At 40.1% G+C, this 27,369-nt stretch overlaps 1 protein-coding gene across 5 annotated transcripts in view; it reads left to right on the forward strand.

Moving 5' to 3' along the window:
* The first annotated feature begins 5,243 nt into the window (after positions 1-5,243).
* Positions 5,244-27,369, forward strand: part of limch1.L (LIM and calponin homology domains 1 L homeolog) — a 162,927-nt gene continuing 140,801 nt past the window's right edge. For 4 of the 5 annotated variants that reach the window (XM_018250355.2, XM_018250366.2, XM_018250359.2 and 1 more), the window contains exon 1: positions 5,244-5,745. In XM_018250355.2, coding sequence (XP_018105844.1) covers positions 5,650-5,745 — 96 coding nt within the window. In that variant the 5' untranslated portion in view covers positions 5,244-5,649. 5 annotated transcript variants of the gene reach the window in all.

Raw genomic sequence — 27,369 nt, forward strand, 5'->3', positions numbered from 1 at the left:
TCCATGCATTTTAGCTGGGATCAAATACAATGTACTGTTTTATATTTACAGAGAAACAGGAAGTCGTATATTATTTTTATTTGATTTGATTAAAATTGAGTCTATGGGATTAAAACCAAGTAAGCTTTATCAGAAAAGTCTATATAAATACACCAGTTACCCTCAAAGTAATGCTGCTCCGAGTCCTCTGTTAAAAGAAACACCACAAGCTAATGTGGCAGCTGCTATCCTAAACAAACAGAGAGAGCTTCTAGAGCTGTTTACTCAGGTACGGTACAGCATTCTGCAGAATAAATATAGTGTTATAGCTTGCACTATTGTAGCTAATCTATTGGCAATAATCTGCCTCTGTAGCTTGCCTTCTTCTTTAAAGGGCAAGTCAATCCCAAAATAAAATGTTTCCTTTTAAAAGAAAAATAATTCTAAACAACTTTCCAATATACATTTATTAAAAGTGTTCAATGCTTTTAATGTAATTTGTAAAAAAAATTGTAAAAAAATTGCTATTGAAAGCAGCATCTGCTTAACTCCTGGTTGTTACTTTTTAAACAATGTTGCCTAGCAAAGGCAGGTCTGTCAATCAGCAGGTTTGTCTTACATTGTTACAACAATCTGAACCACCAGGTCAGAGACTCAAAAGGGACAGACAAACGCTGCTTTCAATAGCAATACATACAGAAATAACGTTAAACCCAAAAGAAATGTGTAATGAAAGTATATTGCTAAGTTGCTTAGAATTACGTTTTCTTTTAGTAGACATACAATAATTTTTTGGGTTGACATTCCCTTTAAGATGACTGAATGCATGTACTAGCACTCTTCCGCAGGATATACAAATATGGAATGCTCTTCAGTAAGCCGAGCACATACGTAGTAAAGCAAACCTTTTGTAGACATTTGACTCCAGTGGGTCATTGTGTCCTACTGTGTCACTCTACTTAAACATATCATCACACCTGTTTCCATTGAAATGATTGCATGTGCATGTTCAAGCTGGAGAAGAGATGCTTAAGGGGTGATATGATAACTATGTATAAATATACAAGGGGTCATTTAATAATCTCTCTAATGCTTTATTTACCAGTAGGTCCTTCCAGCTGACGAGAAGGCACCCATTCCGATTAGAAGAAAGGAGGTTCCGCCTAAATATTCAGCTTTAAAGCTTTAAAGAAGAAGGAAACCCCTCCCCCCCTGTGTTGCCCCTCCCTCCTCCCCCCTGGCCTACCTGTCCCCCTGGGCAAATGCCCCTAACTTGTTACTCACCCCTCTGCGCAGCTCCTGTCCACGGAGTTCACAGTCGCCATCTTCTCCCATGCGCGTCTTCTTCCTGCTTTGACCGGCGTCTTCTGGCGCATGCGCAGTAGGAACAGTTACCGGTACGGATCTACTTTGCATGCGCCGAATGTCACAAAGTTTTTCCGATTTCACTTCGCGACATTTGGAGCATGCCGAATGTGAGTAACAAGTTAGGGGCATTTGCCCAGGGGGACAGGTAGGCCAGTGGGGAGGAGGGAGGGGGGGCAACACAGGGGAGGGGGGTGGGGTTTTGCGCCCAGGGGGTTTCCTTCTCCTTTAAGAAGGGGTCGGTTTTAGCAAGTGAGGAAATACAGGGTTATGGAAGATATCTCATAGTACAAGTTGATCCAGGGACTGGTCCAATTGCCATTTTGGAGTCAGGAAGGAATTTTCCCCCCTCTGAGGCAAATTGGAGAGGTTTCAAATGGGGTTGTTTGCCTCGATCATCTAGCAGTAAAGTTGGACATACGCGATTAGATGTGCTTGTTTGACATGGTCGCCAAATGAGCAGATCTTAACCTGATATTCCCACCAAATGCAGGCTGAAAACGATCGGATTACAGCAAAGGAAATTTGGGCCTATGGGACAAGGACAACATCAACAAGCTGATGCGTTCCTTGATTGCCAAGCATATCAAACCTGCCCAATCGATATCTGGCTGATTGTTGGCCTGATTTCAGTCAGTGAGACCCGTCGGAACGTCCCATACATGGGCAGATAAGCTGTTCAGTGTTGGACTGGGACACCAGGGGCCCACCCAAAAACCTTAGACCGGGGGCCACTCTCAGTACTATTATTCTTCCTCTCCTCACTCAACCTCTGTTCTCCTGGTCTCTTTTCTTTATATACTATAATCTATTATTCCATCTATTTATCCTCTGTGTGATCATAGAAATAGGGAATGGCCATGAAAAATGTCAAATTTTTAGCAGCATGAGGGCCCACTGACACCTGGGCCCATTCCTGGTATCCCAATTGGCCAGTCCAACACTGAAGCTGCTGAATTGGTCTAAAGGACCGATATCGACAGCTTTAATCTGCCCGTGTATGACCTCCTTTAGGCAGGTTATATATACACTTAAAAGGCTAAACTAGATGGACATGTGTATTTTTTCAACCTAACTTACTATGTTACTATTGCTGGGTAAACACTAGCATTATTCTCAAGTGTTTCTGGTGACATTGGCTGGTGCAGCTATGGGAATCTGCCATGTGGCAATGGTTAATTGGTTTCATGAAATAATGAAATTTCACTAGGAAAATAGTGACTGTGCATGAGTAAAAGCCATTTTATCAGCTTTGACATAGGAATAGTGTGATACACAATATATGGAACTGGGCCTGACTGAATGGTGGAAATTAGGTACTGTATCCATTCCAGACAGAAATGACATTGTAAGTTATTTGCCGCAGGTCTTCCAGTTACATATGGCACACTACTGCCTTTGATGTCCCTCTGATGTCCACTGCTTGTGCACAACTTCATTTCTGCTAACTACAACAAGACCGATGTCCAGACTCCACTGGTAAAATCACCTAAACAAATAAACAAGGATAATTTAAAAAGAAATGTTAAAACAAAAGAAATTAAAACAAACAATAAGGAGCCAAAGGGCATGAAACAAATATCTGCCATGACATGTGCATATAATAAATCAGTACGAACGCAAACATGTAGAACACTACAGATGCATGTAAGATTATGCTTATAAAATTTATGTAAACCAAATATATTTATATAAAATCTGAGACAGGAAAGGGACTTGTGCCAAGAGCAACTCATGCTTTCAAGAGAACATCCTTCTAATTAAAAACATTGCACATTTTCTGCAATTTTTCATTTACGTTAAGCTTCTTTGCAGATTTATCGCCCATTTTTCAAGACGTGAATGTTTCAGCTCATATGAGCTCTCCTGCTAAATTTCTATTGGCTTTAGAGTGTAACATGTAAACAGTAAAATTTACATGAATAAATGTTTTTAGATTTGTATTTTGTTACCCCAAATATTAGCATGAACTAAATAAATAAATCTATTTATTTCCATTTTTCCTTTAAGGGGTGGTTCATCTAACTTTTAGTATGTTATAGAGTGGCCAGTTCTATGCAACTTTTCAATTGGTCTTCATTATCTATTTTTTTATCTATCAGTTTTTAAATGATTTGCCTTCTTCTTCTGACTCTTTTTACTTTCAAATGGGATTCTAAAAAACAAAGGTTCTGTAATGCTACAAATGTATTGTTATTGATAGATATATATTCCTTTATTTGTCACATACAAATTGCTACTTTTTATTACCCATCTTCTATTCATATTCCAGTCTCTTATTCAAAGCAATGCATTGTTGCTAAGGTAATTTGGACCCTAGCAACCAGACTTCTGAAATTGCAAACTGGAGAGCTGCTGAATAAAAAGCTAAATAACTCAAAAACCACAAATAATAAAAAATTAAAACCAATTGCAAATTGTCTCAGAATATCACTCTCTACATCATACTAAAAGTTAATTGAAAGGTGAACAACCCCTTTAATAAATAAATTAAGACTCCACATTCACCTTTATCACTTCATCTACCATAAAGTACAAGGGGATTAAATAAAATGAAACAAAGCTATTGCGGTACCATAATAGGGGGAGGCACATTTATCAATGGTCGAATTTCAATTCATGTGAGTTTTTTAAAAGTCCCATAAACTCCCATGAACTCGAAATTTGACCAATCGAAATGTATTTAAATGATCAAATTTTTAAGACTCGAGTGAATAATATCAACCCAGAAACTCGAATGTCAGGAAGGCTGCAAACAATGGCAAATCGATCCCTGGAGGGATTTGCCGGTAAGGATCTTCTGGGCATGCGCCCGAAAGTGCATTTTGGGCGCATGTGCAGTAGATCCTTACCGATAAATCCCTCTACTGCGCATGTGCCACCAAATGCCGGCGAATACAGGAAGAAGAGCGCACAGGCGAACATGGCTGCCGTGAACTCAACAGGAGAGGAACTGCACGGAGGGGTCAGTAACAAGTTAGAGGCATTTGCCCGAGGGGGGGAGGTAGGTCGGGGGGGAGGAGGCAGGGGGGATTTTAGCGCCGAAGGGGTTGATTTCTCCTTTAAATGCAGAGAGCAAACATGTCTCCCGCACAGGGACGGATTTACATAGCGGGTGCCCCTAGTCCTGCTGTCGTTCATCGCCCAGCCCCCTCCGCCTTTATTAGTGCAAATTTTTGGAGCAATGGGGATTGGTGTGTGGGAAGTTTTTCTGCGCATCTCCGATGTTTTTGAACGAATGTGGGTGAGGTTGGGCAGCATGCCGCCCCCTAAAATCCTGCTGCCCTAGGCCCAGGACTTGGTGGCTTTTCCTCAAATCCGGGCCTGCGAGTCCCGCTCTCATTGTATCCGAGACCTTGGGGTTTATACCCACATATACTCCAACCGTACGTGTCTGTCCTTCAGGTGTGTGTTGGCCGTGCCCTATTATACCCACACTCCCCTAGCCACACCCCTAATTACGCTCCCTTGCCTCCCTGCCTATGTAGGCTTGCCATCTGGCCGGTAAAAATGACCCCAATGTTATTAATAGGGAAAAAAGATAAATATATAGGAAGGCGGTATTTTTTTCCAGAAAAGATGGCAACGCTACGCCTATGTTTGTGCTGCTTTTTGGTATTTTTCTCATGAATTTAGGCCAGGTGAAGTTTGAGTGGAATGTTACTCATTAGCACAACATTACACCTGGACTATAAGAAGCTGTGACAAACAATATTGTGATACACCTGCTACCTGTGTTACTGTGTATGATCTAACGTGGGACCAGACAAAAACTGTAACCCCATCCCTCACAGGTGACATTATTACTGACAGGGAACAGGTGTTTCTCTTTACTGATGATCCGGTCTTCCCTGTCACACATCCGTATCACTCCGCCTGCCCCCCATAAACCCTGCTACTGGTGCTGCTGTCACACCGTAAATCTATCCCACAGGCCGGTGTTTCAGGAATAGCTTCCCTGGCTGCTGCAGTTGTTTTTGTTGTGGGGAGGCTGCTGCTCCTGAGCGGCCTGTGCCGTGACTGTTAATTGTTCCTCCCTCTGTGGGCTGCAGCCCTGCCTGTCTCTGGACTCGCACATAATGAGGCATGTGATTACTGCCTGGCTGCTCCAGCAGGAGGAGGAGGCTCTGGGATTTGCATGGGCTGAAGGCTGCTGATTATTTTTAGCCAGTGCGGCTCAGATCACGTTGCGCACAGACAAGGGGACACTCACTCGCTTGGTGCTGCGGACGCGCCACACAGACACAAGCCGCTACCCGGGCATCTTCCCTGCCGCACTCACAGCCGCTCCCTCCCTCCCTGCCAATGGCCAGCAACGCCGCACTCCAAGGGGAAGAGATCCCCCAGCCGCAGGAGTCTCCCCCAGACACGGCTTGCATGGAGGCTCAGAAGTGGATTGAGGTAGGGATACGCTGCTGCTGCTCCCCTTTGTTTTCTATTCTGGATTGGGGGGCTGGCGGAGGAACATTTGGGTATATATATAATATATATAGACACACAAACAGCACCATGTGTACTCACTGGAGACACAGCGCTGCCTGCAACTGACAGCATTCAGCAACAGACGTGTGAACGCGCATAAGCGCTCTGCTCCATAGCAACCAATCGCTCCTTTGCTCCATGCATGTTACTCGCACCTATGACTGTCTGCACTTCCACACCAGGGCTGCCAGGTCTAATTCAGCCCAATAACCAGCCCAAAACTAGCCAAGAGGCACTTCAAAAGTAGCCCACAAATGGCACAATAGATGCAGTGAAAAAAAGTCTAAAAAATTAATGAATATATGTGTAAATGTGCCTTTTTCAAGTTTTCACTGTTTCACAAAATTTTTAAGCAGCAAAATGGGACAAATCATAAGGCCCTAATACATAAACAATTTCAATAAATACTGGTAAAACTGGTCCATCTCTAGACATTTTGGTGGAAAGCTAATTTCTGCTGAAATTGATGAAAGTCAAAGGAAAATGCGAGAATGCTTAAGATTGACGGGAGGCTGGGGCACAGAGCTGAAAATCTGGTAACTCCTGACTTCTACACAAGTCAGTCCCATTGAATGCATTGAAAGACTTCCCATTGAAGTCTTACATTCAACTTGGCAAATTGGTAAACAAAAACTACATTACCCAACATGCATTGGGAGACACAGGCTTGGCACATTAGGGCAAGAAAAAAACTTTGGCTGGTTTCCAAAAAACAAACCAAAAAAGTAGCCCAAAACCATACCTTGGCTAGTTTGTACTTTCAAAACAGCATAGGCTTTAAATTAGTAGCCCAATTTAGCTGGAAAACCGCCACACTTTTGCACCTCTGTTAGTTTTACTGCACTTTGTTTGTTCCCAGTAGGTGCAAACTGTTGACCGACAGCCTTTTAGCTGCTGTTGTAACACAAATGCCAGTAATCCCGACAGCCTTCAGGCTTTTGGCAGTACTGGGAGTTGCACCTCCGCAACATCTGAAAGTCTGCAGGTTGGGCAATACTGATAAGTGTTAAGTTGCCTCAGTGAACTGACCATAGCAGCCATCCAGGACTCAAACTGGCTACAGTTGCTGGCTTGTGGCTCTGAACAGTGTTCCACATTTAAATCCCTTGACACCGTTGTTTTGGTGCTAAAAGAAGAAAACAGTGGGGGGGGGGGCTTATGTACTAAATGGTTATGCTTCCTTATTTTGGTGCTGATTAGCATATTTTTATTCTCTGTGTCTGATTTCCCAGTATTTCATACCTACAGGCCACACTTTTTTCCTAAGCAGAAGCCTTGTGTGTACGTCCTTTGGGCACTTTCCCCCATATGTAATATAAGGCACTAAGTTTGCCCAGGAGCAGTAACCTATGACAACCAATACAATTCTTGCATTTAAACAGGTGACTAGTAAATGCTACCTGCTGATTGGTTGCTACGGGTAACTGCCCATGGGCAAACTTAGTGCCTTTTATTACATAACCCTATTTATGCCTTATGTATAAAAGCCAGACACACAAGGGGCCTCATAGCTTTGCCTATACCTAACCTCTGCTTCAATATGGATGTAAATGTTACATGCAATGAATACAGAGAGTCATTTTGTTACAAAACATATCTGTTACACATATTGGCTTTATCACTGAGCACAGTCCATTAGTCTTTACTGCCCGGTAGTGATGAGCGGAATTTTTCACCATGTTTCACCATGAAAAGGACGCCCATAGACTGCAGTGGGAGAAAAAAATTGTAACACAAAAATGTGTCGCCCATAGACTTAAATGCATCACTACTGCCCTGTGTTCTCTTAATAAGACTTATCCATTCAGGTGTGTGTTTTTTTTGTGCCACATTCCTTAGTGCAGTACCTGAGCAGGTTTGTACTGAGAGCCAACATGACATGGCAGAATCCACAAGTCAACTTGGCAGCGCTTGCCCGATCTTAGCATTAGAAATAGGAATGCACAAGGGCTGCCTTCTTCTTCTTCCCCTTGCAAATGAATGTGCTGAGGGGCACTGAATACCTGCTGTGGGTAGCCCCATTGCTGTCGGAGTATAGGAACACAGAGCTCTATTCATCCCCATTTAGGATTGCAGACTGGTGAAGGCAAGGGAGCACATACACATTTCCTGGCTGGGGATACAACATGTGGGATTTTTAATTTATTTTTTTGGCCTGAATTATTTGGTGGTGAGATATTGATGTTCCGTTGGCTTCCTTTAACAGTGGCAGCATTTAAAGTGTTAAACCCTCTCTGGGAATAGGTTTTTTTTTATTTCTCTCTCCAGCCGGACCCAAGCAAAGTATTATTGTGTGATTGATTACAGCGCCTGTTGTTAACTAGGACTCCAAAGAGCCTGCAGGACTTTCCATGACATTTGCTACTGTGTGGCAGTTCCAGATACAAGCCAGTGAATGGGGTTGAATTGTTCCTTTTGTGGTGCGGCTAACAGAATGCAGATAGTATCGATCTTGCCTCTTTTAGAGCTAGAGCCCCATTGCTGTACATGAAGTTCATCCATAGCTTTTGTAGTCCGCAATTTAGATTTTGTTTTTAAATATAATAATTTTGGGGAAAAAAATAGTCTGTGACTTTCTAGTAACTACAATTCCTTTGGCAGTTTAACAGCAGGTACTAAGGGGGGAACTAAGCACTGCATGTAGTTTGTGATACTTACACAAGTGAGATGCTGCTACCAATTAGGGAGTGGGTATTAAATCTTTTTTTAAGAATCACTAATCACTTTTCTGTATGGTACTGCTTACACTGCGTGTGCAACTGGTTGGATCAGATCTAAGTTATGGAGAGCTGCAACTTCCTCTTGCACCCTCAGTCAGGGTGCAAGAAAAGTCAGAAAGGTTGTGAATTAACCACTGATCAGTTAGATCTGAACTGGAAGAAAACATTTGAGAGCATAAGGGCAAGGTCACAATGCAATCACACTATAATCTCCACTCCCATGGAGCGGTTGCGAGCCTACATCGACCACAAGACCCCAGTATTTCCGGTTTTTTTAGCAGAGACGGCAAGGAAATGCCATGTTATTGAACTCATAGGATCTACAGGTTTGGAAATAAACTTAGCTGTCATATGCTGCGTATTTTCAACATGGCGGCCAAACTCTCGCGAGATGGATTTCACATATACGTATTTAAGGCATTGTGCGCTGGTGATGTAATTATGTTGCGTATTGACGAGCAGTACGGCTGTATTCTGCATGTAAATTATTTTCCACTTGTCCACTTTTTTTAATTTTTTTTTTTTTTTTTAACAAAATTTTTCTAAAATTCTTCGGAGTGGAATTGTGGGGAACGAGAAATAAACAGAAATGCATCCTGGGAAAAGAAAACTACAGGCTGAAAAGCGAATATTATCATACGTGTGTGGTTCAATTGGCATATTTACGCCTGGCCACACGTTTTTAAAAACGCGACGTAAAAACGCCACATGTGACCTTGCTCTAAAGCTTCCATTTCTGTAACAGAATTGTGTGACCTAGACACAAACATAGAATCTCAGTTCATTGTGGTATCACTGGTCCCATGGGACCCATAACTGAAGGGGTCATGCAGAATGGAGTGATATAGAAATTCATACTTGAAATATATGATGATAAATGCAAATGGATTACACTTTCTATGTGAGAGATGGTCTGACTATAGTTTGTTTAAAACCACTTGTTTAACTGAGGCCTTAATGCAGCTATATTCAGATGTTGTGGGCTGAGCCCACTCCTATCTAAAAAGCTCATAAGTATATTTTCCTGTTACTTCCCATTTTAAATGAACTCTCACTTCTTAACCCAGTATATAAGAACTTCAAATATTTAGATTTTTGAGTTAATTTTCTTGATCAAACAATAAGCAACTGTATTCTGTTTCATATCCAGTACCAGAATCTCAATTGTTGCTCAATAATGAGAATCCCATCCCGTGTGACCCAGTTATACTTAGCCCTTTCCTTCAGCTCATAGCAGCACTAAACAAGTGCCAATCTACAGAGTGATAGAAGTAGAGCAGGTGTTTATAGAAACCCCTGGACTTTACCATTAAAGGAGAATTGGTTATGAAATACAAGTTGTATCTTTATATCAAGTGTCATCTTAACAGAACATCCTTGTGGTGAATTAAAAGGCTATTACGGCAAAGCTTAAACCATACTTGTGGGATTACCAGTGTTCCATTAGAAGTGATAAGAAGAACGCCAAAGCAAATTCATTTCTTGGCTGCCCTATGCTGGGTAAAGTGTTACTGCAGGTGTTAACTAAGTTTTTCCTTGGCTATCTGCTTTTTTTGTACTTTAAGATACATCAGAAGAGGAAAGGCCCATTCATTTTGTAGGCAACATGGCAAGACTGCATTTCACCCCACTTTAGATGTATTGTTTTGCTCCTTCCCTTTAAAGGGGTTGTTCATCTTTGAAATAAGTTTTAGTATGGTGTAGAGCGTGATATTCTGAGACAATTTGCAATTGGTTTTCATTTTTTATCATTTAAGGTTTTTGAGTTATTTAGCTTTTTATTCTACAGCTCTTCAATTTGCATTTCAAGCTATCTGATTGCTAGGGTTCAGATTACCCTAGCAACCATGCATTGATTTGAATAAGAGACTTAAACATACATCAGGAGAGGAAAGGCCCATTCATTTAGTAGGCAACATGGGAAGGCCGCATTTCACCCCACTTTAGATATGATGTTTTGCTCCTCCCGTTTAAGTTGTAATATTTCTTTATCTCCATAGCTAGGATTTGCTACCAGTTAGGGTAAACATACAAGGCTCTCTAGCTGTTATACTTCGTACCCGTTAATATAATTTTTATCCAGTATTAAGGTGGCCATGCAGTTTTTGGTAAAATTGCCAAAACAGACCCCTCCAAGTCAAGTTGCCTTATTATCGTTATCAGCACATATTATAAAACAAACATTTGGACAAGGGGCCCAGGATATGTGTGGCCAGTTTGGGCATAACTTTTCTGATTTGGTGACCTCAAACACGCAGATCTTTCTAAGCAGCAAAGTTACAACCATAATCTAATAAACTTCTGTGCGTCACACGTCTTATAAAAATTATTTCACTTCTTTAACTGCCTCTGAATTATTCCCACACCTTCAAATACTGTAACCCTCGTGGGTTTTTTTTTCTTTTTGGTATTCTCACTCTGCCCTTCTCAATTGTGTTACAGTAGCTCACACCTTAGTATCTTTTTCTGTTTTACTTGCCCCCTTTGGAGTTTGTTTTTTTTTTTTTTTTTTTACTTTTCCAGTCAGTGCTAAGAACTACCGGCATTCGAAAACCTTCAAGTAGTCATGCAATTGCATACACTGAGCCCTTTGAAACCATCCTCTGTCACCAAGTTGAGTGCCTCCAAAATAAGCATCACTTATGTCAGAAAGCTAAAGAAAATTCAGCCAAGCCAACATAAACCAAGTTCATACAAACTCCACTTGAAGATGTTCATTCTGTTTACTGAATGTCTGTAAAAGGTCAACTTTGGGAATGATGATCTTACTGATAACCTTCATTTAATCTCTTTTTAGTCTACAAATCCTTCTGTATTCGGTCTCAATCCATGTGCATAAAGTTCTCATTCCACCCCCCTTTCTTTGGTACTATATGTAGTCGGTGAATCTCCCCAAATCATGGCGTAAGAGAGAAGCTAAAAATATTCTCCAATGATTTAATTAATTCTAGTTTATAGATCTTCACAAACTAATATGTTGTGCCCACTGCATTATAGTAATATTTGTATTGAGCTTCAGAAAGTCCTTATTCTTTTAATATATCTAATAAGTCTCACCAGTAATAATTGTTGCCCTATTTAAAACCAGAATAACCATGGTTTTTGAAATCTGGTAAGAAAAATAAAGAGCAACTATAACCTCCTAAAAAATCCTTCCTGAAATGCCCAGCAAAAGATGCTCGGCAATACGCTTACTGGGAGGAAGGCCAAAAGCTTGTGGTCCACCTGGATAGCATCCAAACCATAGCTAATGCAAAAGGAGGCCCTGAAACCTTTTCCGTATGGAAACGTATACAGTATTGCTGAGAAAGCCGACATGGGCCATTCATTTTCAGTGGAACCAGGAAAGAAGGTGGTGGTAACGTGGGGTCTGCCCCCTTTCCAAATACTAGTCTAGATCTGAAGAATTAACAATATTTTTTTGGTTTCTATAAGGGATAAAAATATACATAGAGGAGCGACAAGCTTATATATATATATATATATCAATGCTGTAGTTTAAACATCAACATTTTATTGTAAGTTTCTATTTAGATGCTTGACTGTATGCAGGTAGAACCTGCCTTGTAGTGAGCAGTGTGACTAGCAGAAGTAGATACTGTTGGAATTGTTCTGTTTCTGCCAGGAGTCCATTGTTAACCAGTTGGAAGGGTTCACTCAGTATGGCCTGCCACCCTAATGTTCACACTGACCAATGTAGAGGTCATGGGCAGTACTGTTAATTCAGTGGGCACTATTACTAAACAGGCTTTATTTATTTTTTTTAAAAATGTATCTGTTTAGGTAAATGTAGTGCATTAAGGGCAGCCCTTAGGGGAATGTTAATAGGACTCCCTTTGTGGGTCAAGGGATGGAATCTAAACGTATCGTATCTCGTTTTTGTTTAATAGAATGGAAGCATTGTTCTCCTCTCGCTCGCCATTCCACAGCCTATAGCACATTAGACATGCCCAAGCCAAGCAGTAAAACTCTATACTTTTCAAATTGGTGGCTGACTTACCAAATTAGAAATAGAAATGGTACTTTTTGTGCATGTTGACAAACTGTGAAACAAGCAAAGCGCTCATTCTGGGTTTCCCTATTCAGATGCACTGCATTATTCATGCTGGATCGCCTTACAGAGTGTGTGTGTGTTTCTCTTTGACTAAATCTACCTTGTGGATATAGAATAACAATGGGGCCATAATTCATTTACTTTTGGTCACTGCAATTCTGCAAAAAAAGTATATTTATTAAAATATATTCATTCTTTCACTTTCCTGAACACACTTGGCAACCTGTAGCCCAACAGGTGCTGTTGTACACCCCCTCCTTACTTTTGAAATGATCTAGCAACAGTTTGCTTCCAGCACTAACAAAACAGAAGTCCCATCCTACCATTCCTTGACAAACAGAGCTAGTGGGGTTGCTGGGAATTACAGGGATGGTTCACATTTAAGTTAACTTTAATTATGTTGTAGAATGACTGACTAATTCTAAGTAACTTTTTTTTTTTTTTTTTTATAGTTTTTAAATTATTTGCTTTCTTTTCAGTTTTCAAATAGGGGTCACTGATCCCATCTAAACACAAATGCTCTTTAAGGTTATACACTTGAGAGTTGATGCTACTTTTTATTACTCTTCTTTCTATTCAGAGTCCTCTCCTATTCATATCCCAGTCCCTTATTCATATCAATGCATGGTTGTTAGGGTAATTTGGACCCTAGCGACCAGATTGCTGAAATTGCAAACTAGATTATACTAAAAGTTCATTCAAAGTTGTACAACCCCTTTAAGTAGCTTCAGCGACATGCTTAGTCTCTGATCTAAAACATTCATTATAACGTGGTGATATACCAGTTCAATTTTGTTGTTGATAGATATTCTTATCAGGGGATGGGAAGAATGCAAAAAATTGCTCAGTGAATAGAAAATGTCATACTGTTTTTTTGCTGTTTCACAAAAAATGTATGTTCAATTTTAATTAGTTATTGACTTGTATCAGAACGTGTTGGCAATGGTTCTACCAGTACATCAGTTCAGTTCTCTAATGCTAAGTGCCAGTTTCCATGGTATTTGTGCCTAGAAGAGACAGGTGTGAAACGTTATCAGTGCTAGCTCTGATGTCTAGGGCATAGCCACCAGTGGTTGATCTTGAGATAAGAATCTCAAAGATTGTTAGAGGCATCCTTGTCTGCAAGTTAATGGAACTTCCTGTCAGAGGTGACAGTTGCAGGAAGCGGCTAAAGCAGGAAGTGTCTGTTCTGCTCCTGTATATTAGTTATTCACTGAGCCATATTATGTGATTGGCCTTAGAAACCATCCATATTTTATTGCACAGAAGCTGATACCATTGAAGGGGGCTATTTTGTAAACAATTATGACCAAATATCCCACACATTACCAGGCATCACAGTGTAAAAAATGTCCTTATCAAGCTATGTACTGATTTTCAGCGTTCACATACAACTGTGCAACAATGTGGCATAAACAGAAGCTTGAAAATGCTTTGTGAAACTATGGAGTTCATCTATCATGTATATTCTGCCCCAGAACTTACTTGCCACTTGAATTTTTCCAATTGCCTTTATTGGCTTTTGTGAGATCTGCAGTGATGTAAAATAACAAATCTACTTATTGGGCAGTGTAAAATGATACATTTTCCATTTTATTTTCCATAGCTTTTATACCATTTTTCTGGCATAATTTTACAAAGCATGATAAATAAGCCCCTATGTATAAATAAATAGGCCCCTATATGTGAACTCCAAACTTCCTTATTGGTCACTGAGCTTATAGTGCAGCTGAACTAATGTGAGCTTCTCATCTGTGGCATTAAGAATCTGCAAATCCCTGCATTAAAAAAGATTGACTTACTTGTCTGGTGCCTGTCTGCACTAGCGATTAAATTCCAGCAATCTAAAAATCGCACTTTATTCAAAAGAGCATATGTGTGTGGAATGATAGCAGTCATTATTATTATCATACTTTATTTGTATAGACCTGACATATTCAGCAGCGCTTTTCATACATGAACATCACATCAGTCCCTGCCCCAGTGCAGTTTACAATCTAAGGTCGCTATTACATTCACACACTATGGTCAGTTTGATCAGGTTTTGGATTGTTTGAGAAAACAGGAGAACCCAGTTGAGTATGAGTAAAATATATAAACTTGCAGTGCCCTGTCTGTAACGGACTCGTAGTGCGAACTAATGCACCATTGACTGTGTCAGACTGGGGCGTGCAATTCCCACTGGGGCTGCCACCTCAGGCGCCCCCCCCCCCCACCATTTGCTATGTCCTCCATACTCCAAGCCCCCATTGTTCACAATCTATGTGCACACAACACATACCTTTGCCCTTATTTTTTCGTCACGATCTGGGGTGGTGGGGAGAACGCAGCTCCCACAGTTCCTGGGTGGGGGGGGGCAGCTGGGACGACGGGGCCCACTGATTATTTTCCTGTGTCCCTTTGGCCTAGTCATTCTGACCCTGACTACTGTGTTGTTTACTGTGCTCTTTGACTTTCTTTGTTATGCTTGACACTTTTCTTGGTTTCAGAATCAACCAGTGTCGGACTGGGACTCCAGGGGCCCACCCAAAAACCTTGGACCAGGGGCCCACCATAAAACCTTAGACCAGGGGCCCACTCTCAGTACTAATATTCTTCATCTCCTCAATCAACCTCTATTCTCCCGGTCTGCTCTCTTTATACTATAATCAATTATTCCATCTATTTAGCCTCTTTGTTCTTATAGAAATAGGGAATGGCCATGAAATAGGCCAAAAGTTTAGCAGCACAAGGGCCCACTGACATCTGGGCCCACCCAGAGTTTTCCTGGTATCCTGGTGGGCCTGTCCAACACTGGAATCAACATTTTGCAAACATAGTATATAGACTCCACCAGAAGACTCTATCATTAACATGAGATGACTTATTGTGCTCTACAAATATCAGCAATGTTCTTTTTAGTGTTCTGTTAACCAGCTTCATGCTCTGAGTCTTCAACTATAATACATATGCAGGAATGATGAATGTATATCCACTTGTTGGTGTTATTTGCCACCCTAGGATTACCCAGCACACAGTAATGTGGATAGGGTGAGCACTGCAATGCTCCAGGTGGTAGTTATGGTAAAAATTTCCAAAATATGAGTATGTGTGTTTGATGTTGGGAAACCTACTGGCCAGTGGCCTTATACTTTCATTTAGGTTATGTGGATATTTGAAGTAGTATTAACTTTCCATGATTTTACCATTCTCCTATTAGCAGAGCTCTTTTGAGAAGATAAATAAAAGCGGGTGGATATATATATATATATATATATATATATATATATATATATATATATATATATATATATATATATATATATATATATATATATATATATATATATATATATATATATATATATATACCCACCCGCTTTTATTTATCTTCTCAAAAGAGCTCTGCTAATAGGAGAATGGTAAAATATATATATATATTTTCAGTGTATGTAATGTATATTCTGTAGCTATTCATTTCGTCCCTCTGTGCCTGTCACTCGGGGGTGTATGTGCTGTTTTTCCTGTTAACCCGCTGACTGCAATGAGGTTATTCTGGAAACAGCTGTTGTTAGGAAATAATCTCATTTGTGACATCAAGCGGTGGGTGCGTCTGGGAAAGTCAGAAGTCCATTCTGAACTCTAATTTTAGAACCACCTCATATACTGCTCAGTTCCAGTGCCTGGGCCTGAAACAATGCCTGGGTTTGATCCCCCGGGGGCTTCCTGGTGTGGTGCTGGTTACACTCTCTCACTGACAAGGAGGTCAAAACAGTCGGTTTCCATTTTCTGGCAATTTAAAACGCATGAATTTTACGCTTATTTGAATAGTGCATGCTGTTTAGTTACATTTTGCAGGTAGTCCTCGAAATGCATGCAAGCAGGTAAACCTTTTTACCCAAAAATATTTAATCTGAATGGATTTTCCCTAAAGTTGACTTAATCGGCTTTCCTCCTTGTTTTAGGATTCTCGCTAGCTTGCTTTAGTCCCTTGCACTTTCTCACCAACGTATTCTTGCTGCAGGGCACAAGCAAAAATATACTGCTTCATCAGCCATGCACTTTAATAGTCCTTAAGGTTTGTATGAGGATGGCTGCTCTATAATAACATGATTACAGTGCTACTGTTTGATTAAGGGAAGTAAATAAAAGGGTCATGATTAACAAGAAATATAATCTTCGAAAGCAGCAGACAAGACTGTCATTTAAAATTCTGAAAAAAGTCAAGTTTAAGTGCCACGCTGCTACTTTACTCCGTACTACTTGTCATGATTTTTAAGCTTGTCTTTCCTCAGCAATATTTAAGTGGAAAGTTCAAAGACTCCCTGTACTGTTCATTAATAAAGCCCTAGGTTCTGCAAGGGATCCAGAAAGGTGGCAATTAGTGATGGACAAATTTATTCGGCAGGTGTGGATTCACGGCAAACTTCCGGATTTCCCCAACGGCAAATGTTTTTTCAAAACTGCCGCAAAAATTTGCCTTGGGAAAATTCGCTGCTCATATATAGATGTATAGATTAATCATATTAAATATAGATGAGAAAAAGGAGTGGTAATTTGCATCTCTCTCCCTGTTGGACTACAGTTATGAAACCCATATAGTTCAATATTGTCAGTTCATATGTTTTATAAACAGGTTTTTTTCCCCCTCATTTTTCAGTAGTTAAGCATCCCTTGTCACTTTTTTCATTAATCTCTGTTTTTGCAGCTGTTGGTATGGGCAAATGAAGAAATGGATACTCCTGACAGTCAGGAAGATAACATGTTAAAGTCAGTCATATGTGATGGATAATGTCAGCTGAGGCACGTGCCATGCAGAGGTAGCCATAGGGGGTACAGCTGAGCATTCTGGGAAATTTTCTTGCAGTGATTTATGCTGACAGTCGTTCTTCTTCTGGTCCCTGTTTCTCTGCTATAAATGTATATATTTACAGTATAAGAGAATTCTCAGGCTTACTTTCTAATATCGGTATGGGACCTGTTACCCCGAAGAGAGATTTCCAGATTAGGGGTATTTCCATAACTTGGATCTCTCTACCTTGTCTGCTAAAAAAAATAATTTAAACATAAACCCCATAGGATTGTTTTGTCTCCAGTGAGGTTTAGTTATATCTCAATTGGGATCACGTACAATGTACTGCTCTATTATTACAGAGAAAAGGGGAATATGTTAAAAAATAAAAAAATTAATTAATTAAAATTGAGTTAATGGGGGATGGCCTTCCCTTAATTTGGATTTTTCTGGATAGCGGGATTACCAGATAACTGATCCCATACCTGTACTCATAGATAGATCTAAATATGAAGAATATTGTACATACAGGGAGTTATGTGTTTGGTATCTCCTGTATTAGGGTTTTGGATTGCACCAAATACCTGCTGTGCTTCATCCCTATATTTCTGCATGCAGCAGGTGCTACAGTAAGTGGTATGTGAAGGGGGTCGGTTTTGCACAGTGGTACTTGGCTGTAGGGTCAAGTATGAATTTGCTCCAAGTGCAGAATGACAAGTGCCTGAGGATCTGCCACAGACAGTCAATATTTATTGGGGCTGTTTGAGCTTCTGTATGCCATGGCCTAATTTGAAACTTAATATGGACCTGGACCTGCTAAGCATTGTAGGTACTGTTCTCGTCCCCAATAACACTTGTGCAGTTGGCTTTGTGGGACCTTTTTAATCCCATAAATAGACCAGATTGTGTGATTCCAAATCTAGTCTGGACAGCATATATAGGCAATGTTTTGAATTTGGGCATAGGTGTTACTGTACAAAAGTATTATAGAAGCTAGTTATATATCCTTGTATTGGTTATTACTATGCCTGGGGCATGGAACCACAATCAGTTACTGGCACTTGGAGGCAGAACGAGGCTGGCTAACGATATGGGTGGCTTGTGGGAATGGTAGCTATTTGATGTGGTGATAGGTACTGGGATATTATGTGTTGCTGTAATTCCCAACCTAAACAATTGGCTCAAAGCCTGTTTTCTCTGCTAATGAGTGTGAATAAGTGTGTAGGTGGAACCTCGCAAGGCAGCCCGGGGCAATGTTAATGTAGTACGTTTGTTTGTCTTGGTTCTGCAACTTTTTATTTTGATTTGCAAGTACTGTGGGGAGCTTGATCATTCATGGAAAAGCCAAGTTTAACCCACTATTTGCAGATACTCTGCTCTAGCAAATGGTTTAGGGCCCCTACCCTGCCGTTTTTTTGTGCTTTTCACTGCAATGACAATGCAGGAGTTAACTGTTCCCTGTCTCCCATATGGGTCTGTATCCACAGGAGTGCCCGGCCTTAAATAAAAAATGCAGATAAATGATACGTTTTTCAATACTGTTAGACATTCCCAGTACATAGAATAGATCATTTGAACAACAGCTTATCTAATTGTGGCCCAGAATGAGTTTATGGTGAAAAATTCATAGGTCAGTGAGATGGGGACAAAACCTAGGGAATGGCGATGAACTGCTTAACATTAGTCACTGGGGGTAGTATGGCAAGTGTGCTTGATGGTCATTGAAAATAATAAATGCATTCACGTGCCACATACCGTGCTTCCCACTGACTACACTAGCACTTGGATTTATTGAGGCTGGGCAGCTGGTCCTGTATTCAGTAGCTTTCCTATCCACTTACATAAGTAGAACCATACCTCCCAACATTTTGGACATAGAAAGAGGGATAAAAAGGTTGGAACATATTTCTGTGGTTTTTATGTGTTCTTACAGTTTTGCTAGTGAAGGTGAATTGCCATTTAAGTTGCAAGTTAGTTTCCCCAAGAGACCTGCTTAAATTGTTACAATTGCTTATCTTAAATTGTTACAACATATCCAAGTGCACCTGCCACATATTCTGGGCTCTATGCCAAAAGTCAATTAAGTTAGAAACTTTGTATCTTTTTCTGGCTGTTCAGTGCAGGAGATCAAAGAGAAAGTGGGGACATTTCAGTAACAATCCGGGACGGAGGGTTGAGCTGTCAAAATCGGAACTGTCCCTCGAAAAACGAGAGGTCTGTTAATTCTGGGAGTTAAATTAAATCCATAGGCCTGTGAGTTTCACTTTGCCATGCTAAAGATTATTTGGGATGGAAATTTCCTGGGTATTTGAGTTTTGTGGTTCTAATAGAGAGACGGCGGTTGCACGTGACTATGGGGTGAATAGTTCTTGCTGCAACACAAAAGCTTGTATACCCAGCCTGGAGGTCTTTGTGCTGTGATTAGCTGCCTAATGTACTGTGTGTGTGTGTGCGGCCTTGCTACTGATATATCCCTGTTCTTATATAACTTGCCACTTAATGTATTTCTATTTTAAGAGTCACTTAGTTGAGGAAATGTCAGTACAATTGCAAAAATAATAACAGATGGTGGGGTGGGGATAGTCTGCACTAACAAACCTGGAAAGTCTTTGCTTATTAAAGGGCACATGAATGGTGCTGAAAATTCTCCTATTGTGCCCCAGATCTCTCCAGAAGTAGGCAATTATAAGTACCTGTGCACATGTTCCAGCTTGTTCTGCATGTATACTGTATGTTCGAATAGCTGGGACATGTATGACATTGTCTTAAGTGTATTTACTTAATCCTTGCAGCCAAGTAAGCTAGCTTCACCCTCACTATATATTAAAATCACATTAAGGGGGTTATTTATCAAAGGTTGAGTTGTTTTATTTCCCCCCGAAAAATTGGATTTTTTAAGGGTAGTTTTCATTATATACTCGAATTTTCAGGATAAAAAAAACCTTTTTTGAGTTTTATAATGCCTGAAGCTGGAAATAGCTTGAATCCAAAAATACTCCAGCTAAAACCTGTCGGGGGCATGTAGAAGTCAATGGCAGAGGTTCCTTGAACCATTTAGAACAGAGACACATGCTCAGATTTGGGGACATTTAGTCGCCCAGCGATAAATCGCCTCTTCTTCGGGGCAACTAATCACCCGAACTGCCTGGTACAGTCTAAATCGCCGGCGGGATGTCACTCTGATCGCTTTGTTTTCCAAAGTCACGGGAAGTTTCCTCGTGAGGCAACTTTGAGCGACTTCAGAAAACGAAGCGCACTGATTGCCATCCCACTTCTGATTGCAGTTTGGAGAGATTAGTTGCCCAAAGAAGAGGCGATTTGTTGCCGGGCAACTAATCTACCTGAATCTTGACGTGTGTCTCAGCCCATAAGCATTTTAAGATTTCATCAGATGTTTCGGGGTGATTCTGCTTCAATGATACTTAATTCAAGGAGTTCTTTCCCAAAACTCAATCAAATTTTTTCAACTGGCACAGAGAAATGAGTTCATTTGGGCAATACCTATAGTGGCATAGCTTTGATGGACTCTTTATGAATAGGCTTTGAGCAATATGTCTATTTTTAGCAGTTCTAGGGTCCCAGTGACATCAGATTATTACCCTTTGCCCACCTGGCCATGCCACTTGCTATTGAGATGACTCTGGTGTATGAATGTATATTCACATTAGAGAAAATTTAAAATAAAGTATGACAACTATTAAAGAAACATTATTAGCAAGTTGAGGTTCAGTAAAATAAGAAAAACTGAATGGAAGGGACAGAGGGCCCCACTTGCAGGTGTTGCAGAACTGAGGAGATGGACATGTTGAACTCTACAAGCGATGTGTGCTGTTGTCACTGACAGGGGCCCATAAATATTCACAAACATTTCAGTGCTGCTTCCAGCTGCAGAATTTTAAGCCATTGGAATTTTCCCATTATGGATTTGGCCCCGCCGGAGTGAGCAATCTTTTTCTGAAAGAGGATTCAGTGGCTGTTTCTAAACATTCCAGCCCTGTTGCATGTTTTACTATGGACACAAAATAAGCCTTTAGCTCCCATGTTGAATAGTTGAATGAACTCATTGTTGAAATGTAATAATCTACGCACACACGCAAAAATTAAAGCCATCTGTGGGCCAAAGCTGGGGCCAACCTAAAATGGACAGAGGGCACAGGATATGTTTAGTGTTGGTGATGTAATATATGGTACCAGTCTCTCATCACTCTGCTCTACCCTTGATACATCAGCAAGGCCTATATAACCACATCATTAATCAAATCATATTTATTTTGCACATATCGAATTGTAGCTTAAAGTGAGTTGTAATGCTGAAGAATGTTTGAAATCTCTCCACGTAATTATTTAGGAAAAAGGGCTTGTTGGAATCAAAAGTATCTTTAGATGTGCTACCACCTTATACCATGAGGTCTGAACTATACTGCAGCCTTTTAACATGGGTGTCTATGATCCAACTTAGTTTTCCTACTTCTCTAGGTGTCTAACTTTTGAAATGGCATGTCTTTCTGGGGCATGTCTAAATGGTAATGTTTTCAGTAGCAGTTGGTGGGTGGATCTTATCTATAATACAATATGTTTCTGTGGAATATTAATGTATTGAAGGGCAACAGTCCTTCCTACCTTGCAGTGTATACTTAAAGGGGCTGTTCACTTTTGAGTTAACTTTTAGTATAATATATAGAAAGAGACCATTTACATTTGGTTTTCATTAATTATGGTTTTTGAGGTATTTTGCTTTATATTCAGCAGGTCTCCAATTTGCAATTTCATCTGGTTGCTAGGGACCAAATTACCCCAGCAACCACACACTAATTGAATAAGAGACTGGACTATGAATAGCAGAGGGCCTGATTAGAAAGATGTAACAATACATTTGTAGTTTTACAGAGCATCTGTTATATTGATGGGGTCAGTGACCCTCATTTGAAAGCTGGTCAGAAGAATATGTCAAATAGTTAAGCTATAAAAAATCATAGATAATGAAGGCCAGCTGAAAAGTTGCTTAGAATTGGCCATTCTATAACATACTAAAATTAACTTTAAAGGTGAACCACCCCTCTCGTACACCCATTTGGCTTCTTGCATTGCTTTATGACCCTGGCTGAAAGTTAGGGTTTCTTATCAGTGGAGTTATTGGGCCACTCGTATAAATGATATCCTTTATTGATCCCATTATTGTAATGTCTAGCTATTGTGTGTGTGTGTGTAAGACTCCACTATTGTCTTTGTTTTCCATACCCCTGCAGTACAGAATTTAAATGTTTATTTGATAGAGTTTGCTTTCCAGCCAGTGGATGATAAGACAAAACAAAGCTAGGGCTGTGCTAAAGAGATGTGTACTTAGAATTAAGAATGAAAATTCAAATGTAGCTTCACAATGCACGGGTGTTTGATCGGACCCAAGAAAGACAAGTATTTAAATTAAGACCATACCAAAAATGGCTAAAATTAGGTCCATCTTTAATATAGCAAACAAAACATTAATTTGAAGGTGTTCTCCACCACTACAACTCTTTAGTACAATGAAAGAAAATGAATGTATATTGGATTGGTGCTTGCAATTACAAAAAACTTTTTTGGTTTCTGTTGCCTTTTTTTTTATTTATTTCCAGGCATTTATAGGATATGGTGCTGACACAATTCTGCAGTATTTTACATCGTATGCATAGATCCCTGCCCCAGTGAAGCTTACACCCGGTGGTCCCTATCAGAGCCAAGTCTTCCTCATGTACGCTTGCGTGTGAACGTGGGCGGTAACATCACAAGGGGGTGGATGGGAGCACACGCTGGCTTTGTGGAGTGTAGGGACAAGTGTCCAGACTAGGGGTAGGCAGACGGAGGAGGCACATGCCCAGCGCCCCTATAACATTGTGCCCTAGGCATGTGCCTCTTTTTTAACTACCCCCAGTCTGGGCCTTGGTCACTGTTACATTCAACCAGAAAAAGGAGAGATTACCGGCATAAAGGACTCCATGCAACCGGGGTAATCTGCGTGTTTATTGCAGTTTAATATTCTGGGGGCACGCCCTTTCGTGAGACCATGCACCAGACCAGCTTTTTTCACGAGCCCAGGATGTGCTGGTGGGTTATTATTTGGACCCTATCCAAAATTTTATCAGGATCCATTTAACCTGTCTGCATGTGTTTGGAGTGATGGAGGAAACCCATCCAGACATGGGGAGAACATGCAAACTCCTTGCAGATTGTGCTCAAGCCAGAATAAAGCTCAAGACCCCAGTGCTGCAAGGAAGAAGTGCTACCCATTGAGCGACACTGCTGCCAGAGAGAATATAAACAGGCAGGTGCTTCAAACCACTGAAATTGTTCAGTTAAAGGGGTGGTTCACCTTCAAGTTAACTTTAGGTATGTTATAGAATGTCCAATTCTAAGCAACTTTTCAATTGGCCTTCATTATTTACAATAGGTTTTTAATGAATTCCCTTCTTCTTCTGACACTCTCCAGCTTTCAAATGGGGGTCACTGACCCCATTTAATCAACAAATGCTCTGAAAGGCTACATCTATATTGTTACTGCTACTTTTTATTACTCATCTTTCTATTCAGGTCTCTCCTATTCATATTTCAGTCTCTCATTTAAATCATTGTATGGTTACTAGGATACTTGGATCCTAGCAACGAGATTGCTGAAACTGCAAACTGGAGAGCTGCTGAATAAAAAGGCTATATATCTCAAAAACCACAAATAATAAAAAATGAAAAACAACTGCAAATTGCCTCAGAATATCACACTCTATATCATACTAAAGGTTAATTTAAAGGTGAACAACACCTTTAATGTGCATTATATTGGCTCAATGTGCTGTGTGATCTAATTGCCCTACTAGTGGGAGGCATAACACTTGGGGGCAGATTTATTAAAGGTCAAAGTGAAAATTCGAATTAAAAAATTTGAATTCAGAGCGAATTTTTGTGTACTTCAACTAGGGAGAATAGTCCAAATTCGTTTTGAATTAGAAAATTACTTCAATTTGTAAGATTCAATTTCGATCAAAAATGGACCTATTCGGCCAAAAAAAAAAACCCTTTCATTTTGGTTGCTCTTTTTGAATTCAAATTTCGAAGTTGCTGCCAAATAGCTACATAAAGATTAGAATCCACTTGCTAGCAAGCAATGTTTATAAGGCAGTTTGGAAAGTGTGCTAATTAGATTGCCATTCACGTGAAGATAAATGGGCTTGCAGGTTAGGTCTGGAATATTTCCTGCAATTGGCAGCATTCCATAGATCATAGTGGCATTCCTATGCTATAATACAATAGGGACATGTCCCTGACAAGCTGGAGCCCACAATAGACTTTGTTTACTATGAATCTCTCTTATGAGATGGGAAGTTGCCCTGTTCTTCTGTCTACTTTTGTCTACTCTGGCTGTAAAAATGACAAGGCCCTGGTTTTTATCACTGCTCAGGATTTCTACAGTTAGTAGTTTGCCTTTGAATTAACTTTTGGTATGTTATGAATGGGCAGTTCTAAGCAACTTTTCAATTGGTTGTCATTAATTTTTTTTTTTTTAAATTTTTTTTCTGACTTTAAAATTGGGCTCAATTTAATTCAAAATTTTGTCATACAGTATGTACAGGGTACACAGTACCATGAAATTCTTACTTGAATGCACAGATTTAATTGACACAGATTTACACTCAGAGCTACACTAATAATAATATAAAGTTACAATAAAGTTCTGTTTGCTCTAGCGATGTACAATAAGTTACAAAAAGGTCTGTTCTTCCAAATACAGTAAAGTTACTATAAGTCCTATCTACTCTAGCTTACAAGTACTATTGCCAAAATGACCATAACCTGAAAGTGCAAGTGTAAAGTGTAGTATTTAATAGTCTTTAGCATTTGCAGTGTATATGAGCAATATTACACATCAGTGTGTTGAAACCACTGCTAAGCATATATTGCATTATGTGAACATTTATTATTGCACATTGTAAATGGGGTCACTGACCCCATCTAAAAAAAACAATGCTCTGTAAGGCTACAAATGGATTGTTTTATTACTCAACTCTCTATTCGGTCTCTCTCCTATTCATATTCCAGTGTCGTATTTATATTAATGCATAGTTGCTAGGGTAATCTGGACTGAAAATTTACTGAAATTGCTGAATAAAAAGCTAAATTTTTATTCTGACTTTTTCTAGGTTTCAAGTGGGGGTCACTAACCTCAACTAAAAAACAAATGATCTGTAAGACTTCGAATGTATAGTTATTACTACTTTTTAAAACTCCTCTTTCTATTTAGACCCGCTCCTATTCATATTCCAGTCTCCTCATCCTGTCAGTGCATGGTTGCTAGGGTAATTTGGTCCCAAGCAACCAGATTACTGAAATTGCAAATTGAAGAGCTTCTGAATAAAAAAAAAAATAACTCAAAAACCACAAATACTAAAAATAAAAATTAAAACCATTTGCAAATTGTTTCAGAATATCACCGTTTACATGATACTAAAAGTTAACTTAAAGGTGAACATCCCCTTTAAGGGCCTGGAGGAGATCAGGAGCGAAACTGCCCTAAGTCATGTACAATGGTACCCACTAAAATAAATTCTAGTTGCCTGATTCGCAGGAAAAGTTTTGCAACCACAGGAATTTGCAAACAATAATCTGACACGTGTGCCATGTCTTTGTCACAGCTAAATTTATCAAGGCAAGTGTCCTGTTATGTTGTAATCCATAAGGGGACAAAAGAAGCGCTCTAAAAATGAGGTTTCCGTGCCTTTTGTACCCTTGGTGCAGCAGGGCTGGTGTTTATTGGCTTGGTTATTTAAGCCTAAGGACTCTTACACAGGGGCAGTTTTGCTTGCACTTTCTTCCGTTCAGCAGCAGGGGAGTGCAGGAGTAGACCCACTCAATTATTATGAATGGGGCTGTACTCACACAGACGCATGTACATGTCAAGTGCAGGTGGGAAGCAACTTGTTGCATTTCATCTGCGTTTGGCACATACATGCGTCTGTGTGAGTACAGATCCCTTGACAATAATTGAGTGCATCTACACCTGTGCTTGCCTGCGGCTGAACGGAAGAAAGCACAACGCAGGAGAGTGCAGGCAAAACCGCCCGTGTCTAAGAGCCCTAAGAGCCTTCTGACCCTATCCAATCCTTTCGCAGTAGTGATAAGCTTGCAGAAGCGCACACAACTGTTTCCCAGGATGGCAACTGGCCGTTAACATTTTACTTTTTGAGTGGCTTTATTAGACGACTTAGTGAAAGGTGTATTATTCAAAGTCTTTCCACTGTAATTACACGTAACTGTGTGTTTAACGGATATCGTTAGTTCCTTCACTTCTTTTTCTTTGCCTGAACTTTGATGTCGAGCGAGGCGCATCTGTTCTTCAGCTGGCTACATTGGAACAATGAGTATTTGTTGCTTAATATTGGTGTTTTTGTTTATTTGATTCATACTGCCATGATTATCATTTCCTTCTGGTGGTTGTTTGAAAAATCAAACAAAGGAAATGAACTGAAATTTGAAAGTTGGGTTCATAAATGTGCAATACTTTACTAAATTCACGGTCGCTATGGCTACCTGCTTTGAATGAAGAAGGGACTGTACTGTAGGGGAAAACTGTCACATAAACAAAGCTTTCAGTTTTCTGTTTCATGAAGTCCTTGGGGCTCAGTTAAGCAGCAGCTGCAAAGGCAAGTCTGTGCACAATTGCTGGATTTTGGAAGTGACGTCAGTCTGGCCTATAGCGGCACAGATCAATGTGTTGGCTTATAGGCTGCAGTGCAAATGATATCACTCAGCCTTGTGTTGTCATTGTACATGGGCTTTCCCCAGTGCTGTCATTCAATGATTAAAATTTGCCACGAGTGCTGTGTTTGTGCAGGGGTCAGCCCACCTAAGAACCACCTTGTGTAATGTTTACCTTGTATAATGTTGCTTTAGTGTCAGTGGCAGAACACCTTTAGGCACTTGCTTGGAGCAGGTATTTCTTAAAAGGCCCAGTGCCGTGAAGTTGGGGCTTTGCA

Source organism: Xenopus laevis, chromosome 1L (genome assembly GCF_017654675.1).
Source record: "Xenopus laevis strain J_2021 chromosome 1L, Xenopus_laevis_v10.1, whole genome shotgun sequence".
NCBI classification, from domain to species: Eukaryota; Metazoa; Chordata; class Amphibia; order Anura; family Pipidae; genus Xenopus; species Xenopus laevis.